The 18,078-nt window shown below is 37.3% G+C and overlaps 3 protein-coding genes and 1 non-coding gene across 8 annotated transcripts in view; 3 read left to right on the top strand and 1 right to left on the bottom strand.

The window, feature by feature from the left end:
* The window catches only part of LOC126624538 (thiosulfate/3-mercaptopyruvate sulfurtransferase 1, mitochondrial-like), a 104,324-nt gene extending 94,925 nt beyond the window's left edge, over positions 1–9,399 (top strand). Inside the window, exons 1-11 of one of the 3 annotated variants that reach the window (XM_050293616.1) lie at positions 3,825–4,116; positions 5,073–5,261; positions 5,540–5,599; positions 6,267–6,391; positions 6,517–6,679; positions 7,251–7,310; positions 7,467–7,525; positions 8,234–8,315; positions 8,441–8,504; positions 8,708–8,775; positions 8,986–9,399. In XM_050293616.1, coding sequence (XP_050149573.1) covers positions 4,012–4,116; positions 5,073–5,261; positions 5,540–5,599; positions 6,267–6,391; positions 6,517–6,679; positions 7,251–7,310; positions 7,467–7,525; positions 8,234–8,315; positions 8,441–8,504; positions 8,708–8,775; positions 8,986–9,093 — 1,083 coding nt within the window. In that variant the 5' untranslated portion in view covers positions 3,825–4,011 and the 3' untranslated portion in view covers positions 9,094–9,399. Of the gene's footprint in view, positions 1–3,824; positions 4,117–5,072; positions 5,262–5,539; positions 5,600–6,266; positions 6,392–6,516; positions 6,680–7,250; positions 7,311–7,466; positions 7,526–8,233; positions 8,316–8,440; positions 8,505–8,707; positions 8,776–8,985 lie in introns of those variants that run through there. The other 2 variants (XM_050293618.1, XM_050293615.1) reach the window with 2 other exon arrangements.
* Positions 1–18,078, bottom strand: part of LOC126624536 (L-ascorbate oxidase-like) — a 101,581-nt gene that overhangs the window by 83,103 nt on the left and 400 nt on the right. The window contains exons 2-5 of one of the 3 annotated variants that reach the window (XM_050293607.1): positions 17,971–18,063; positions 17,455–17,667; positions 17,181–17,369; positions 15,921–17,080 (exon numbers count right to left, since the gene is read on the bottom strand). The exons of the other annotated variants lie outside the window; for them this stretch is intronic. Coding sequence (XP_050149564.1) covers positions 16,118–17,080; positions 17,181–17,369; positions 17,455–17,667; positions 17,971–18,063 — 1,458 coding nt within the window. The 3' untranslated portion in view covers positions 15,921–16,117. Of the gene's footprint in view, positions 1–15,920; positions 17,081–17,180; positions 17,370–17,454; positions 17,668–17,970; positions 18,064–18,078 lie in introns of those variants that run through there. 3 annotated transcript variants of the gene reach the window in all.
* LOC126624532 (patellin-4-like) lies at positions 12,519–15,328 on the top strand. Its single transcript, XM_050293605.1, has 4 exons — positions 12,519–14,219; positions 14,323–14,456; positions 14,542–14,683; positions 14,776–15,328. Exons 1-4 carry the CDS (start codon positions 12,570–12,572, stop codon positions 15,028–15,030), a joined length of 2,181 nt encoding a protein of 726 aa, XP_050149562.1. The 5' UTR covers positions 12,519–12,569; the 3' UTR covers positions 15,031–15,328.
* TRNAR-CCG (transfer RNA arginine (anticodon CCG)) lies at positions 15,572–15,644 on the top strand. The gene has a single exon. It is a non-coding gene; the product is annotated as a tRNA-Arg (tRNA).

The raw sequence follows: 18,078 nt of genomic DNA on the forward strand, positions 1-18,078 counted from the left end.
ATTTACAGGTGTGTAGAAATCATTTCTTTAAATTTATTCCATTTTATAAACAACATCGTCAAGCGGTGCACTCAAATGACACAATTTGAAAATAAATGCCCATTGAATATTAATAATTATAAATTTCCTTTTTGTGACATATTTTAAAAATTGTGTCCAGTAAATAGTAAAAAATAATAAATCATTCCACTTTCCATACAAAAAAAAAACATGTTTGCACAATTATGATTTGTGCACGTGAATTATTTTAGTATTATTTATGTTTGAGTGGTGTGTCGTGGGACCCACCCACCTGTGAGTCCCTCTTCCCCGTGCAAACCCCCTCATTTTCCACTCTCTTTCTGCCATCCCCATCCCCCACACTCAAACTCGAATCCCTCATTTGAATTTTTTATTATTAATTTACAGCATACAATATGGGCTTTTGTGCCCTCTAATTGAATATATTTAAATAAACAAATATGTTTTTGTGCCCTTTAAACCAGATTCCACTGATCTGGTTCCTTTACACTCATTAAATTATTTAAAATTAATTTTTGACACCCCATGTGGGTCTTCACGCCTTCCTGTGTATCACTATCTTCTTCACTACAACACTCTTTCGTCTCTCATTCACACAACCCTTCTCTTATGAACTCTCTCTACTTCTCCACTCTATTCTCTGTAATATCCCTCACCATCTCTGTGCTCACTGCACAAAAAATCGCAGCACCATCTCCACCTCATTCGCCACTCTGGTGAACCTTGCCACCACCCAAACACCACACTGGCACACACACTCTCTCTCTCCTCTCTCCCCCTATCTCCCCCTCTCGGCTTCTTCCTTGACAGACAAAAGCACATAAGGAATGACGGTGGGGGAACTGCCATTCTCTGGCGAGGCAACCACCAACTTTATTCCTCTCGTCACCACGGACTCCCATTACTTTTTGCTTTCTGGAAACCAAAATCGACGCGGTGAAGTGACGAGCTCTGTCGCGGCCTGACTTCCCCGATGAGATTTTCCGTTGAATCTAGTATAGGTGAGTCTCGAAAACACCTTAGTTAGGTTCTCTAGGTTGTTTAGAAACGTTTTCATGCACTAGATGCCTGATTTGTTTAAGGTTGGATGCAGTTTCAACTCGGGATAAATTCCCCAGATTTCCGGTGAGGCCCGCGAGTTTCAGGCTGATTTTAGGCTATCACTGGCCGCCGAATGGCCGTGAGGAATGTATATTTTGAATCCTTACCTTCGTAACTTTTTTTGGGCTTTTGAATCACTGAAAATGATTTTGTTTTGGGAACGAATTCTAAAACCCCTGGTGTAGCTGCATGGGATGGCGCGTGGAGCTGTGTGTGGTACTGCTGGGGATGGCACGTGGTGCACAGACGCCTTCACCGAAGGATGAATGGCTGAAAGGAAGAATATACGTTTGAAATCATTACCTTGTTTTTTTTCTTTAATTTATAATGTTGATTACTTGGTTCAGTCTGATTTGTCAAGAAGAGAAACTATGAGCAATATTTTCCTCTATTCAGATCTGGTGTTTTCAAATGTTTGTTTCAGGTTGTAATGTGTTACGATGTTATTTAAAAAAAAAATTTCTTTTTTTTTTAATATTTTACTGATAGGGCATAATTACAAAAATTGTGCTAACATGAATTTGAAATGTCACCTAACATATGTGTCGGAACAGGGGCACAAAAATACCCTTATCTGTGCTCAACCCTTTGAGCACCAATAGCCATATTGTGCTCTCTAATCAATGGTGACGCCCATAGAGGGCACAAATACAAATTTAGTTGTTGCATCGTTGCTATTGCTCTATGGGCACAATTGTTGGTGCTCTTTAGCCTCAAATGGCACATATAATTTATTGTGTGCAGTGCCCATTTTTGTTGTAGTGTGGTCCTTTTAACTTTGTGCCATTTTTTGTATTCGTTCAACCAAGTTCGTGTATTGCTATAAATATCCAACGGATCTAGAGCTGAACCACTCCACACAAAGGAATTGTGTTCCTTCCAGATACTCCATACAATAGCCAATGACATATCAAAGCTCTCCCTTGTCAACGAAGCCGCGAACTCCCCCAGCCATTCACGCATCTTGCCAAGTCTATCCCTGTCACTAAAAACTATTTTAGTGAAATTGCTTTGGGTTGCAAAAGCACTTTAAGTGCTTTTTGAAAGAAGCACCATATATATGCTTCTTACAAGAAACACTTAAAAGTGTTTGTTCAAGATCTACTTGGATTTTATTAAGAATTGATTTAAAAACATTTTCTCCAAATTTGTTTTCAAGTCATTTTAAAATCACTTTCAAACGAGTTCTTGACAAGTTGTCTAATTTTTAGTGGTTGTCTCTACACCCCTCTAGCTGAGATAAAACATGGACTTGAAGTAATTAATAGAAATCGACCCTTTAAAAAATGTATTGTATGAACGTATGAAATTTGACAAACTCATATTTACTTGATACAAGTTCTTGGATGTAATGATAATCAATCTCAATGTGTTTTATTCAAGCATAAAACACATGATTTGTTGTCAGTGATACAAAGCTATTTCCAAAACATAAAAGTTGATGGTGTGGGCAGTGTGAAACCATTATCATGAAACAACTTGTAAGTCCTGGCATTTTTATCAACATAGATAGCCAATGATCTATCCAACCTTTGTGAAAGATTTTGCAAAAATGACACTCCATCTAATCAAAATTTGGCCAAGAAATATGTAATTGTCACTCATGATCTTTTATAAAAGGGTAATGCTAGAGAGATCAAAATTTTAAATCAAATTGTGTAAACCAAATGATGTGGTTGATGATGATTGAATTATTAGTTAAGGTGGGTGTATTCAATTGAGAATGTGAGAGATTTTAATGGATTTATAAATTCATGGATTTTTATGGAGTTTAATTGATATGTAGAGACTCCATATAAAATTTTAATTCAATTCCCTTGAAATCTCATGGGAAGAGGTGAGATTTGTGGATGTTTAAAATACACTATGAAATCTCTTCAATTCCCTCTAATTCCTCAACTTTCTCAAATTCTTTAAAATCAATTTCTAATTAAATACACCTGGAATGTTATAAACTTCTTTAAAATCCTAATTGAATACACCATGATTTATAAGGATTTTAATAAACTATCTTAAAATTCTAATTGAATACACCTAGAATTTCAGAGAATCACTTGAAATCCTGATTGAATACCCCTAGATTCTATACTCTTTCCATCCTCTTCTATTTTGTGTGGTCACGGTTAAGCCATGTCAACATTTTATATTCCTATTACTTTTTGTTTTATTATTTTTATAAAAAAATCAATATAAAATATTGACGTGGTTTAACCGTGACCATACAAACAGGAGGGGATGAGAAGAGTATGAATATGGGAGGGCAGACAATCCACCTCCCATTTTCCTTGATGGAATTGTGGATGACAAATGCACGGAGGTGCCACGTTGCCTTTGGAATGAGGATCCTTTTGGGATTCTTTTGTGAGGATCCTCACGTTTGTACATCGTATATCGTGTAGTTAGAAATTATTATAATTTTTTTATTTAAAATTGAATATAAATGGTATCTAACGAAAACTAGTTGCATGATATACGATAAACGGATGTGATTAGAGGATCCTCATGATCCTCACAAAGATGATCTGGAAGGATCCTCATTATTGCCAAACGACTTTGAGTTTAGGGGGTCAATTATAAAAACTTTTAGTAAAAATGGCAAACACAGAAAAGAGGAAAAATTCAGGGGCATAAATGCAATTTTCCAAATGAAATGAAATTTAGCCTATGCTGGCTCATAAGTTTTAATCGTCCGAACAAGCCCCCACAAAATTCCGAGGAAATGAGGGTATAAAGTAAAATCCTGTCACCGTCCCATTGAGCTGCTGCTGTAGATAGATAGAGCCTAGAGGGAGACCCTTTGTCTTCTCCTTCACTGACACCTCGAGTAACCTCCTCCTCGTCCTCCTCCTAAAAGCCAAACCCTTTTAATTTCTATGGTCTTTTGAGTGAATGGCTTCATCTCTTTTCGCAAGGACTCTCCTGGGTCATCGCCTTTTGCACTCTTCCTCTCACTCTCTCTGCCAAAAGCCCCAATTTTTCACCTCCCTCTTCAATGTAAGTAGCAAGCTTCCTTTCTTTTCGTGTTTAATCTTCGATTTTGGTTTGTGGGTTTTGTTCTTTTCGATGATATGCTCATTCCCTTTTGGTTAATTTTTGGTCTTTTGGTTTTAGCCGGTCATTTTTCTTGCTCTATATATCTCAATTTTTGTATTTTGTTCATGGGTTTTAGTTTTTTCAGTGAATTGAGTTAGGAAATTTGGTCTGGAATGTTTGGGAGTGCTTTCCTGACAAGGGTTTTTCTTTGTTTGATCAGTTAAGTGATTTGTTCTGATGTTGTAGTTTACTATTGTGAAGATGTTTAGTGTGATTGTTATGTAAACGGTCTTAGTTCCTGAATGTATTCAATGACCCTAGCAGCTCCGTTTGACTCCGGTAGCCATGAACTGGAAAGAAGGGAATTTGTTGGAGTCTGCTTGTATGTTTTCTAGATTCCCCCCTTTGATTGTCGTTATGATATAAAGTGTTCGGTATTGTAGTTCTCGAAGTGATTTATTGGCTGTGTGTTTAATTAAATATTATATACACTACTTGGATATCGATTGATGTAGATTACTCTGTCTAATTTACATAACAAATTCGATCAAACCATTGAAAATCCTGTAGTTTCTTGGGCGGAAGAGCTTCCTTTAAAGATGTTTTTCTGGATTGAGTGATTACAGTGGAATCGTTGAGAAACATTTATTCTTCATAGTGTGCAAAGATTATTGCACAATCCTCTTTACCCAAAAATTCATGTTTTATTTTAAGAGGCCTTGTCCGAATCATCCACAATTGTTCGTCTTCTCAGTGATTCCATTTTGATTTGCACTTCATAACATTTGGGAAGTAGTTAACTTAATCATTAAGTTTGTTTATTAATTTGAAATACGCTCTTCAGTTTGAGCCGTTTACTAAATCTAATATTTTTTCTTATGTCAAGATTTAACATAATGATTTTTCTGTCAATGCAGAAGGGAACAGAACACTTTCAAGCTGACCTTACCTATACAAATTATAGAACATCTGCCTGGGTTCCTCGTGTTATGGCTTCATCAGTAGCTGGCGCAAGAGCTGATTTTTCAACACAATCTGTGTCTACAAAAGAGCCTGTTGTTTCTGTTGATTGGCTCCATGCTAACCTCAAAGAGCCTGATCTGAAGGTACCGTGTTTTGGCTTGTTTATACTGAACTATTTATTCATCCTCCCCTTTCTTCCACTGGAGTGTAAGTCTGGAATAAGTTGAATATATTACTAATGAATGCTTGATGCTCAGCGCTCGTTCACCTTTTATTATATGTAATTTTTTTCAATTGGTTCATAATGTATGTTGTCATCATCATGATTTTCTAATTGGAGACGGCACTTCTGTTCTGCTTTCCTATATGCTTCCTTTTTCCCTATGTATGTTGGTAAACTTTTTTTAGTTATCTACTTCAGGTGCTAGATGCGTCTTGGTATATGCCTGATGAGCAAAGGAATCCAATTCAAGAGTATCAGGTGCTCACCAAGCTTTCTGGACTGATGCTGTCATGTGATAATTCTTAATAATATCTGTATCAATTGATTCAATTCCAATCTTGTTCTAAGATCTTCATGTTATTTCATATTGCTTCATTTTCCACTACGGCTCATTTTGGTCAAAAGTAAGATGTTTTCTATTCTATGTTTCTTGTCAAAATATGATATCAGATTGCACTAGTATCACTAGCAATGAATACTAGTGTTGGATGTTGAAATCAGCAGCCTTATTTTCTTTGTTTCTTGAGCTTCATTCTGGCCCTTTTTTCACATTAGGGAAATAAGGATGAAACTAGTATGGCCACAAAACGCCTGAGTCTATTTTCTTAACATGCCAACTATATTCTTAGCGATTTATTTCATTCCACTAGTTTGAATTAACTTAGAAATACATTCTTATTAGCCATTTTGGAGAAGAATTCAGATTATATGATTAAGCTGTTAATATTAATCTGATGAATGACTGTTGACCAAAAAAATAAATATGATGAATGATTCTTCATGTCAACAAATTCTGATGAATAGTTCTTGATGTTGTTCTTATGAGTGTGTGGGCCATAATGGCCAGGCATATACACCACTTTTCTAACTATCTTGCTCTTTCCTGTTCTCTCTTATTGAAGACTAGAATTATGACTTGTAACAGTTACTGCATATGTTACCATCAGAGGAAGCCTTTGCTGCTGCTGTTTCTGCTCTTGGCATTGAGAACAAAGATGATCTTGTTGTGTATGATGGAAAAGGGATCTTTAGTGCAGCTCGTGTGTGGTGGCAAGTTATGGAACTGATTCGGAAGATTTAAAGTTTTAACTCATCTGAAATGTGATAAAAAATTGTGTTTTGCGCTTTTTCATTGTGTGACAATCTAATGTTTCATTTCCTTATAAAAATGAAAGGATGTTCCGAGTATTTGGCCATGACAGAGTTTGGGTTTTAGATGGAGGCCTGCCAAGGTGGCGTGCATCTGGATTTGATGTTGAATCTAGTGCCTCTGGTGATACAATTTTGAAAGCTAGTGCTGCCAGTGAGGCAATAGAGAAAATATACAAGGGACAAGCAGTAAGTTCATTATATACTTGTCTCTGAAAACAGTTATGTTTTAACACTGACTGAGATTTTGGAATTCTCTGACTCCAAAAGCCATTAGCATATGGTTATGGTTATTACAGTATGTTTTGTGAAATCTAGATGTTGTTCTTTTTATTTATGTTTTTCATAGTTTTATTGTGGACGCTTAAGCCAGGATAAATGTCTTAAATCATAGGTTCTCTCTTTATTTTTCACTTCCTCAATTCTTGTAGTGTCTGTTTGCAGTCTACTTTCTCTATACCTTGTACATTGTAGATTTCTTGAGATCTAGAAAATTGCAATTCTCTCCTCTAGTGACATAAGTAAAGAAATTTGGAAGTTTGATGGGGGGTTGAGCTGTTGAATGTTATCCTAGAGTTAAGAACTTTAGTTTTCCATTCTTTGGGAAAATGAGGGTGTAGGGTTCGGTCAGTCCTTGCAGGTCCCATGTCGACTAAATTGACCTTGTCTGACGTGACACTTTTCCTAAGTTTTTATGATAACATGTGATAGTTTTCAAGGCTGCTTGTGATGGTTTTGGGGAAGAATTTTTGTTCTGCAGGTTGGGCCCACCACATTTGAGACTAAGTTTCAGCCACATCTTGTCTGGACTCTTGATCAGGTTTGGTTTCTCTATCTTAATTGACTAGTAAAGGTGCATATCTTGAATTCAGCCCTGAAATTTGTGGCAAGTATGGGTTTTCAACTGACAAATTAACCAATTCTGCTACCTTTGTTTTTTATACTCTTGTTTTATACTTCCTACTGTATTTTTCAGGTTAGAAAAAATGTTGAGGAAGGAAGTCACCAACATATAGATGCCCGATCAAAGGCCAGGTATTCTTTATGCTATATGAAGCTTGAGTAATTCTTGGTCTGTTTTATTTTCCCGGTAATTGTGTAAGGGCTGGTTTGGTATTGCTGTGCATTGAAAAAAAGCTGTTGTGAGAATAAGCGGCTATGAAATAAATCAGTAGAGTGTTTGGTAAACTTTTTTGTAAAAGTGCTTTTGGAAAAAAAAGCAGTCTGATAGTGGGTCTTTTCATTAAAGGAGCACTGTAGCTCCGTGTGCTTTGAAAAAAAGCCAGTTTTCCAAAGCTGCAAATAGCAGTTTCAGCTTTTTCCTTTGATTTCAGCTTATTCTCACAGCAGCTTCCAAAATAAGCCTTTTTTTTTCAGTTTACCAAACACCTAAAACCCTCACAGCTTTTTTTCATGGGTGCTTTTTTTTTAAGGACCTCACTCCCAAACCATCCCTAAATCACCAGCTGGAACGTATCATTCATGCATTGTGAAATAATTGGTTTGGTTAGTAATCTTGATTTAGATAAGATAACAGTATGTTGAGCACTCAAAATTTTCTCTGCCTCACACAAAGGAACTTATGCAGATTATATGGAGACATTTTATTAGAGTTCTTTTCCTATTTGTGATGTTTAAAAAAAAAAAAAATAGAAATTAGATTACATGGTCTTTGAAGGCCTATTTTCTGATTATTGTTCTTGCATTAACAATCTTGGATTTGACGGAAATTTGGTATTGCAGGTTCGATGGAACTGCATTAGAGCCTCGAAAAGGCATAAGAAGTGGTCATGTACCTGGAAGCAAGTGCATTCCTTTTCCACAGGTAAAAAGATCAAATTCTTGTGTTACCTCTTATTCCTTTTGAAACCGCAACAAAGTCTAGTTGGGTGCGTAAAGAACGGTATGCTGCATAAGCTGTTGAGTAACAAATGGGTTCTTTCCTTGCAGTTGTTGGATTCTTCAGCGACACTCTTACCAGCAGATAAGCTGAAAGCCCGATTTGATGAAGAAGGTAATAACTTTTTTGTTTTATTATTACTTTTTTGCTGTAGTCTTAGATCTTGAATACTTTTGTATGTACCCTTTGCTGCTCTACAGTTTCCAAGCGTTGTCTCCTTTTTTAAACATAAAAACTCAACCGCAGACAAATATTTTAATTGGTCACAAGGTATCTGTCTGTTATTATTAATTAATGACCCTAACCTCATGCTGCAGGTATCTCCTTGGAAAGCCCTGTCGTTACTTCATGTGGTACTGGTGTGACAGCTTGCATTCTTGCATTGGTAATCTCTCTCTCTCTCTCTCTGCATACCCAACGCCCACTAAATTTCTTGGAAGTATTAGAGCTGCAGAGATGAATTTTTTTTGCATTAGTTGATCATGAACGTAAACAATGGTTTTATTTTTCCAGTTACGTTCTTTTAATAAATATTTTAGCTAAGGAACCATGCGGCATTTATTCATACTTCTCGTATTCATGTGTTCTCTTTCAGGGTCTTCATCGACTTGGTAAGCCTGATGTACCAGTCTATGATGGATCGTGGACTGAATGGGGAGCGCAGTCCGACACACCCGTCGACAGTTCTACAGAAAGTGCGTAATGGAGCGGTATTGCCGGACGCTTGTTGGAACCATGAACAGCCTGGGGTTTGCCAATACTCAGATTACAACGAAAGAGGTTGCATCTCAATTAAGACATCCGGTATAAGTCATGCTATTGAATTGCAACCTGTGTTTTTCTTGTTAAAATCTCAACCTTTAGTCCCCTCCTTTGTTTGAACACTGATGAGAATCTTATGTGACACATGAATCAAAGCAGCAGAAATAATCCTTTGTGGTAAATATTTCAAGTCGAAAACCATGTACTCTTCCTTGGCTTGACAAAGTAAATAAGTTTTGTTTCCATATTTCTTAAACTTTTCACTCTTCATTTCCTTGTTGAAGATGATTTTCGGCAATTTTTTTTTCTGTTTCCGACGCCATTACAGAAAATGGAACTGACTGCTGGATATATATTTTCAAGAGATGAAAAGATACATACGAACACCGAACAGAAACTAGAATACGATCTCGATTCGAAGAGAGAAACATCATATTTACATGCAAAAAATTCTTGTCAAGTAGTAGATGTGAGCAGTTGGTTGAGATTGTTGGAGAGTGAAGGCTTTGATTGAGCATCAAAGTGTTCTGCTAGTATCGCCACAAACTTCTTTGGGACCAGGCAGTTATTCTCCAAATATAGCTTCTCTTGAAGAACAGGAGATGCAACTACTTGCAGCTCTTCAATGGGAGGAGCTTCTTTCAATTCCTGCACGCATAAGATCTTATGTTATAAACAGTTTTATAAGTTTTCTTTTAAGCAGTTGGAAAATTATTTCCGCACGCTCTCTCGACCACTTTGACTCCTCTTGTTTTTAGCTACAAGATTGAATCGAGGAACAAAAACGAGCATGGGCGTGGAGGACAAAAACGGAGTGTGAAAATTATTTTCAAGTTAAGCAATCTAGTATCGTCTACACTCGAATTCAGGCTTCTGAAATAAGCAAAGACAAGATTGGAAAAAAGGGTTATTCAAGCAGGATTAATTGTTAATAATTATTCATTATTTTAATCATCATAATCATTAAGATAATCGGATTTACAGAAATAAAATGATAAAAAGAAAAAACAAAGGCTAAAAAAAGAGCTGGATAAATGGATTTGATGTTACGTGTACATATCTCAAATTGAAATTATTTCGAGTGTGACGGTCAGATATAAATAAACAAAGAAATAATAGTAACTAGACTTTTGGAGGGTGGAAGTAAAATTTAGAAGGAAAAACTCAGGAAAATACCTTGAATGACCCCATGAGTTGAAGAATCCCAACTTGGGCCTGCAAGTACTTGACATAGTTGTAAGCAGCAGTGAGCATCTCAGCTGTGTTCATCTTACTTCCTCCAGGAACAAGCTTCCCTAGCGCTTGAGTCTTCTCTGTGATCTTCCTCCTCCTTTCTCTAGCCGCTATACTCTGAGCTGACACACATTTTTCACCCACTTTTTTCTTATTAGCAACATTAGTTATACTCTCGTGTCCATGATCAATGTTTGCTCCTGCGCTATTAGTTATATCCTCCGGAAGTTGATCGTATTTGGGAAGTGGAGTAGCAAAAAACTTGGGGACAGGCATCAACGAGGGTAGCGGACACAAATTTGGAACAAACCCATTAGAAAGAGTAAAATCCGGGTAGAAGCAATCTTGGAAACATTTTTGGCGTTTCGGGTTGGGGTAGGGATTGAAATCAGGGGCAGTGAGAGAGAAACTATTATGTGGGAGAAGAAGATGATCATCAGTAGTAGTATCATGATCATGATTTTCAAGGTTTAGAAGATCGTAGGGGTCATACCATGAATGATATTCATCAACAAAGCTGTTGGAAAAGTTGGAATTAATATTATACTCGGAATAATAATAATATTGAAGGAAGTCTGCTGTTAAGAGCTCTGCTTCCAAGTTTTGTTGGAAACAATTAGTGATCGTCATCTCTGAGTCGAAAGCCTGAGGAGGCAATGGACTCAAGGCCATGAAATATATGTGCTTAAAACCTGAAAAAAAGAGAGAGGAAGTAAAAGAAATTAGAAAATGAACACAGCATAGAGAAATTAAGTATACGTAATTAAGATTTTAACCATGCATGCATAATAAGATGTTTAATATTTCGTCCAGAAGCTGTACGTGTACAAGGCGAGTACGAAAAGGAAGTATATACATAGCGATTCGTAGATAGCTAGATTCTTGAAAAGAGAGTAAAACTGCAAGCAGTGAGAGAGAGAGAGAGAGAATTGTACCTGAGAAGATACTGTGTAAGGTGAAAATGTTGGTTGTTGTACAAGAGTAGACAGAAGCAGACCTAAACAAGACCTGAGATAGAATTACCACTAATTAACTGCTACAACTTATAAAAACCGACTTAATCCTTAATTACTTGCGAGAGAGAGAGAGAGAGAGAGAGAGAGAGAGAGAGAGAGAGAGAGAGAGAGAGAGTATTGAGAAAAAAGTGGAGGTTGAGGGTTGGAACGGTTACCAAATAACAACTTGCGCGGGAAAGTCTAGGGTTTTTAGCTTATCTTAACTGTAAGTGAAAATCGCTATACGTGGTGGCTGCAATGCCCTAACTTTTACCGAGTGCATATATAGCCTTAGGACAAAATACTATAGTTTATCTTGTTAATTTCAAGGACTGAAAATTAAAAGGATTAACATTGACCTAAGGGGAAAGGGTTTAATTACGACATCAGTATGCTTAGGTTTTTTTTTATTGCACTTGCTTAGTTAATTACATAGTCTAATTAAATATGGTCCCGCTAGCGTTATTTAGGTGCACTTTACATACGTCATACAATATTGGAACCTATGATCCAAAATGCCGACAAATTTATGAACTCAAATATATTAGATGAAGAAAATATCATTATTCATTCTAGTTTTTAATTTTGCTTACATGATTAATTAGTGTTGCTATTAGAACTACATTACTGATCACTTCTCTATTACAAGTGAGTCTCTCATACATAGGTGAAGCTCATCTCTATTAAAGAGGCCATCAATATATTTGGTACAACTATTCTTAATGATATATATGTCGAGTTAAGATTGGCCATTGCTAATTTTATCTAAATGAAAATATTGACTATTAATCTATACTAATCTGAAATGGCATATACCACACAAAACCGTGATTGCCACCCCATGTATACCAGTTCAACCTTAAAATTTGGAATCTGAGATTTGTGGTGGGTATAGTGACCGAATATTGCTCTCTCACTTGATAATTTGGCATGTTTGTCAAAGGTTAATCTAGAAACATTACTTTAGATCCAAGAAATCTCACACTCTCGTTTAGAACCGTTCATTTAACACCAAATATAGAAGAAAAGGAGAAAACAGTGGAGAAAAACAGGGTCAGACTGTAAGGCCGGTTCATCTTCTCTCAATCTTCAATCTTCTCACGTCAATACATTAATTGTCCTTTATATTTTATTTTAGTTTAAAAAATTTCAAAGTAAAACACAAAGTTCTATCTGGTAAAGTTCAATCATGGCAACGGGAGAGAAGATCGAAGAGCCTCGAAAGGATAATAAAGTCCCTCATTCTGAAGAACAAGAAAAAGAGTTATCCAAGGATATCCAAGACAAGGGTAATGAAGCAAAGGATTTGAAAAATGTTGGGGAAAGTGGTGAATCTAAAAAGAATGAGGATGTCACTGAGAAGGCGGTGGCCGAGGAGAAGAAGAAGAAGAATGAGGATGAAATACAGAAGAAGAACAATGCAGTTGAAAAGGGAGATGAGAAAAGTTCAACAATGGCGATAGAAGAAAAGCTAGAAAATCCCCAGGAGGATGTGAAAAATGTAGGTGAGGCTGGTGAATCTAAAAAGGGTGAGGGTGTAATTGAAAAGGAGGTGGTGGAGGAGAAGAGGGCGAGTGAAGGTGAAACGAGGGAGATTGTGGTGGAGGATAAGGCTAATAAAGGAGAAATTGAGGATGTGGTATTGGAAGAGAAGAACAATGATCAGGTTGAAAAAGTTGAGAAAAGCTCATCATTCTGGGACTTAAAAGAGCAGGAGAAAAGGGCTTTGATGGAGTTGAGATCGAAGCTCGAAAACGCAATACTTGAGAACAAGTTGTTCAAGGGAAATAAGAAGAAAATGGTGGAGCATGAGAAGGAAAAGGTATTGGAGAAGGAAGGTGGAGAGAAAGAGAAAGTAATAGAGAGTGAGCCTGTGAAGGAAGCTGGGAAAGAGAAAGAAAGTTCCGAGAAAGTAGAAGAGGTTGAAGAAAAGGGAAAGATATCTGAGAAGGCAGGTGGGGAGGAGGAGAAAATCAATGAGGGGAAAGGAGAGAAAAATGTTATGAAACAAGCTGAGAAAGAGAAAGACAGTTTGAGGAAAGTAGAAGAAATTGAAGAAAAGGGAAAGATATCGGAGAAGGAAGGTGGAGAGACGGAGAAAATAAATGAGGCGAAAGGAGATGAATTAGTCGTGGAAAAAACTGTGAAGGAGAAGGAAGGCTCTAAGGAGGTAGAAGAAAAGTTAGTAGTAAAAGAAGAGAAACATGACGGTGATAAACTTGCCAAGCAAGAAGATGAGGAAAATGCGGAAAAGGCAGAAGAAGGCCTGAAAGAGAACAACAATGAGGCTATTGATCAGGATAGAAAGCTTGACGTTATCGATAAGGATATCACAATTTGGGGGGTACCCTTATTGCCTAGTAAAGGAGATAGTGGCACTGATGTGATACTATTGAAGTTCTTAAGGGCTAGGGAGTTCGATGTCTATGATGCTTTCGAGATGTTGAGGAATACGCTCCAATGGAGGAAGGACAACAAGGTGGATTCGATCTTGGATGAAGAATTTGGTGACGATCTTGGTTCCATAGGGTGTATGAATGGTGTGGGTCGTGAAGGACATCCGGTTTGTTATAGTAATTTTAAGCTGCTTGGGGATGAAGGGGTGTATGACAAAATACTAGGGACTGAAAAGAATCGCGATATGTTTATAAGGCGAAGGGTTCAACTGATGGAGAAAGCAATTCAGAAGCTCAACTTTAAGCCTGGTGGAGTGTCCTCAATCCTCCTAGTCAATGATCTTAAGGACATGCCTGGTCCTTCTAAGAAAGAGCTTCGACATGCTACAAAGCAGGTTGTCGGGATACTTCAGGACAACTATCCTGAATTTGTTGCAAGAAATGTAAGATCCTTCTTTTCATGAGCCTTCAAATTTTCATCCATACAATTTTCTTTATATCATACCTTGCAATGCAAGTAATGGAACATTTTACATTTTGGTGTAGATCTTCATCAATGTTCCATTCTGGTACTATGCCCTAAGTGCTACTAGCGCTGTCCTATTGCCTTTCTTAACTCCAAGAACCAACAGCAAAGTTGTCTTCGCACGCCCGTCCAGGGTCACGGAAATCTTGCTCAAGTAACATCCTTAGCTTCATACATCACTAATTGTTGATTGACCTATTAGAAAGTAGTTAACTAAAACTTATGATTCTTCATTACAGGTATATAGCTGCAGAGGAACTACCGATCCATTATGGCGGGCTGAAGCGGGAAGATGAGTCTGATTTCTCAACTGAAGATGCTTCCGCAGAGATTACTGTTTATCAATCATCATCAGAAACTATTCAAATCCCTGTACCAGAGGTATGTGCACTCAAAAAAAATTATTCAATCTTGCGGCTACTATATATCAAACCCGAAACCATAATAATATGTTGATGGTTGATGCGAAACAGGCAGGAACAACTTTAATGTGGGAAGTTACCGTGTTGGGTTGGGAAGTACACTACAAGGAAGAATTCTTTCCAACTGATGAAGGATCATATGGCATTATCATTCAAAAGGGCAGGAGGGTTGGTGCGCAAGAGGGTTCTCTCCGAAATTCTTTCACGAACAACGAACCTGGAAACGTTGTTTTAACAATTGAGAACGGATCATTGATGAAGAAGAAACGCGTTTGTTATCGATACAAGGTCAAGAATGGTTCTTGAGAAATTGTACTCAGTCTGAAAAGTGTTTCTGAAATTGTTCAAGATAAGCAGTAGGCCTGGGAAGTCCCATACAATAAGTTACATAGGTAGCACAAGTTTTCTTTTAGTAATGACAACGTTATTTAACACAGCATGGTTTTGGCCGTGTAATTTGTGAATGTGTTTCCACTCGGAATTGGATGACATTTTTTTCTATGAATTTTTGGAGGATGATATTCATATGTAACCTTGTCGCCGGCAACAATTTTGTGTCGGTGGCGGCGCAGCCATATTTATGAATCTTCAAGTTTTGTTTGTAGATCAATTCTTGACACGCGCTATACTTCTTCTAAAATTTTTGTTAAACCCTAAACAAATTGGATGGAACTAGGCCTGATTTTCAGCCGGAACGGATCGAATATGTTTCTAAATATAATACAAAAAGTTTTGAAAATGAATTCAATTCTAATTTTGGAATCTCATAATTATGAGAGTTACATGACTTCATCAATACCAAGTTTAAAAGTACCTCATCTAAACGTTTGATAAAGCTCTCGCCAACGATCGCGTGGCCTAATGGATAAGGCGCTCGCCTCCGGAGCGGGAGATTGTGGGTTCGAGTCCCATCGCGATCGTACTTCGTTTTAATTGTTTATTTTGCTGAGTGCAATTTCTTGTTCTTCATGTTGAAATTAAATGGGGGCAGAATTGGAAAATCAGTTTTCTTCACTCTATTCTCATTAGCAATGCTAAAATTACAAAATTTTAATTACAGTGAATTCATGATTTTTCAGTCTCACTACTTTTCTATGAAAATTTTCGAACATTTATCCTCCGGCCATAAATGAATTTTTTTTCTTAAAAAACGAGACAACTAATGACAAACCACAGTTATTTAATAAATAAATTAAATGTTACTAACAGTTTTTTTTATATATACAAGCGATAATAGAGGAGAGAAAATTTAGAACATAAGATTTCCAACGTAAGGGTTAGTGACGCTCTCAACCACGATTTTTCGAGGTTTAATTGAATTTCTTTAAAATTGAATATGATTCATACATGGAAAAATTATTTGCTCGTATCTTTAGAAAAGAATCACTAATTTCTATGGTGAATGGAAACCTTTGGTTTCTCCACAGCCCATAACAGAAGAGGGCAGCTTTCCCACCTTCTCCACCCCTTCTTCAAACACCACCCCCATTCCCATATAGAAATGTGACTCTATATGGCAATGAAATGCCCAAACACCTGGATTATCAGCTCTAAATCTCAATGCAGTCCAACCGTAAGGATGTACCGGCACTGTGTTCTTCATAATCGGATTCACAAGATTGTACTTCCCCACATCCTTCTTGATGTCAAACTTGCCTGTCCCGTATCCCATCACCCAAAAATCATGTCCATGGAGATGCCACGGATGCGTCTCGCTGTTGTTCACTGTCATAGTGTTTGCATTCTGCAAAATAACATCCACCGTGCTGTTGAACCTCAACCGGTATATCCCATTGCTTGAAGTAGCATTTACATTCTCAGCAACGCCGTATATGTCGTAGTTCTCGAAGTCGTAGTTTTCCGGAGGAGGGTTTTGGTCGAAAATGCGGTTTAGGTTTACATTTTCTTTTAGGGCTACTAAGTAAGGTGTGTGGGGAAGAGAGAAAGATACATTGTTTAAGGACCATCTGTAGACTCCATCTATCTTGTTTTGTGTGTTGAGAAGCACAATCACTTTGTCTGAAGTGAGAGGAGGAGTGTGAGTGAAATTTTTGTGGGCTTTGAGTGAAAGACTTTGTGCCAATCTTTGTGCAGTTTCGTTCCATAGGGGGCCTGCGGTCGGAAGAGTTGGAGGAGATTTCTTGGGGTAGTTTGGATAGTAATTGAGGATTGCTAGGCCGGTTAGGGTTGCAGGTTTCCGACTAACAACGTTTGTAGTCATCCAGTAGTTTCTTGATGGGTTTTGGTTTGCCTTTATCAGGACAGAATAGGTCTCGCCGGAGTAAATGTATAGGTTTTGGATCTCAAATGGCTCCACATAATGCCCATCGGCTTCAACAACAGTCATCTTGTGACCCTGCATATCATTTTATTTTGTCACTAATAAATACAAGCTTTGAAATTTTTTAACATAATTGGAACTATTAGAGAATTGGTGAGTATTGAGTTATATTTACCTCAATTTGAAAACTTAGAGCTGATAGAGAGGTCAAACTACCAATCCTTAATCGGTATGTTTTTCCGGGGATTACTGTCAGAATATAGGGAGAACAATCAGGATTTGTCATGTTACAGACCCTGGCTTCTAGGCTAGGAGTTGCTAGTAGAGAGCAGTTGAATCTCCCTCTTCCATTAATCAAAAGTGACTGACAAGTTAATGGAATGTACATTACCAACAGTGTAAAGTAGTATGTACTTTTGTAATTTTGATCAATGAAAATAGGCATTTACCTGAGGCTCCCCAACCCAAACAAAAGGTATGGAGGACAAGCCAGTAGCTTGTTCAAAAGTACTTTTGTGGTACCAGTCATTAAGGATAATGCTTCTGTCATAATCATAGACAAAGGGCTCAGAAACTCCGTTAGGAACCGATACAATAATCGATCCATATAACCCGGCTTCTCTTTGAATTCCATAATGTGCATGGTATAGATATGATCCAGCCTGCAATTTAAGCCATCAAAACATGTAAGATGGATTAAAACATTGTTTATAATCATAAGCATATATAAAATCATTCGCCGAGGCTAATCCTTTGATTCATTTTCACCGAAAAATTTGCAGATACGCAAAAAAAGGGTAATGTTGTCTTTTCACAATATATATCTAGCATGTCACATCAAATTGTCAGTTTGACATCATAGAATGATCAATGGTCCAAATTGACAGTATGACAGCATAACATGTCAGATATATATTATCGAGAAAAATTCCGTGCAAATTATTGGTTCAAGCTCCAAATCTTACCCTATCCACAACAAATTTGTATATGAAGGTATCTCCAGGCAAAATAGGACATTGAGTCACACCTTCTGTTCCATCACTCCAAGGTGTTCCAATCTACAATATTAACAC

Source organism: Malus sylvestris, chromosome 5 (assembly GCF_916048215.2).
Source record: "Malus sylvestris chromosome 5, drMalSylv7.2, whole genome shotgun sequence".
Classification (NCBI taxonomy): domain Eukaryota; kingdom Viridiplantae; phylum Streptophyta; class Magnoliopsida; order Rosales; family Rosaceae; genus Malus; species Malus sylvestris.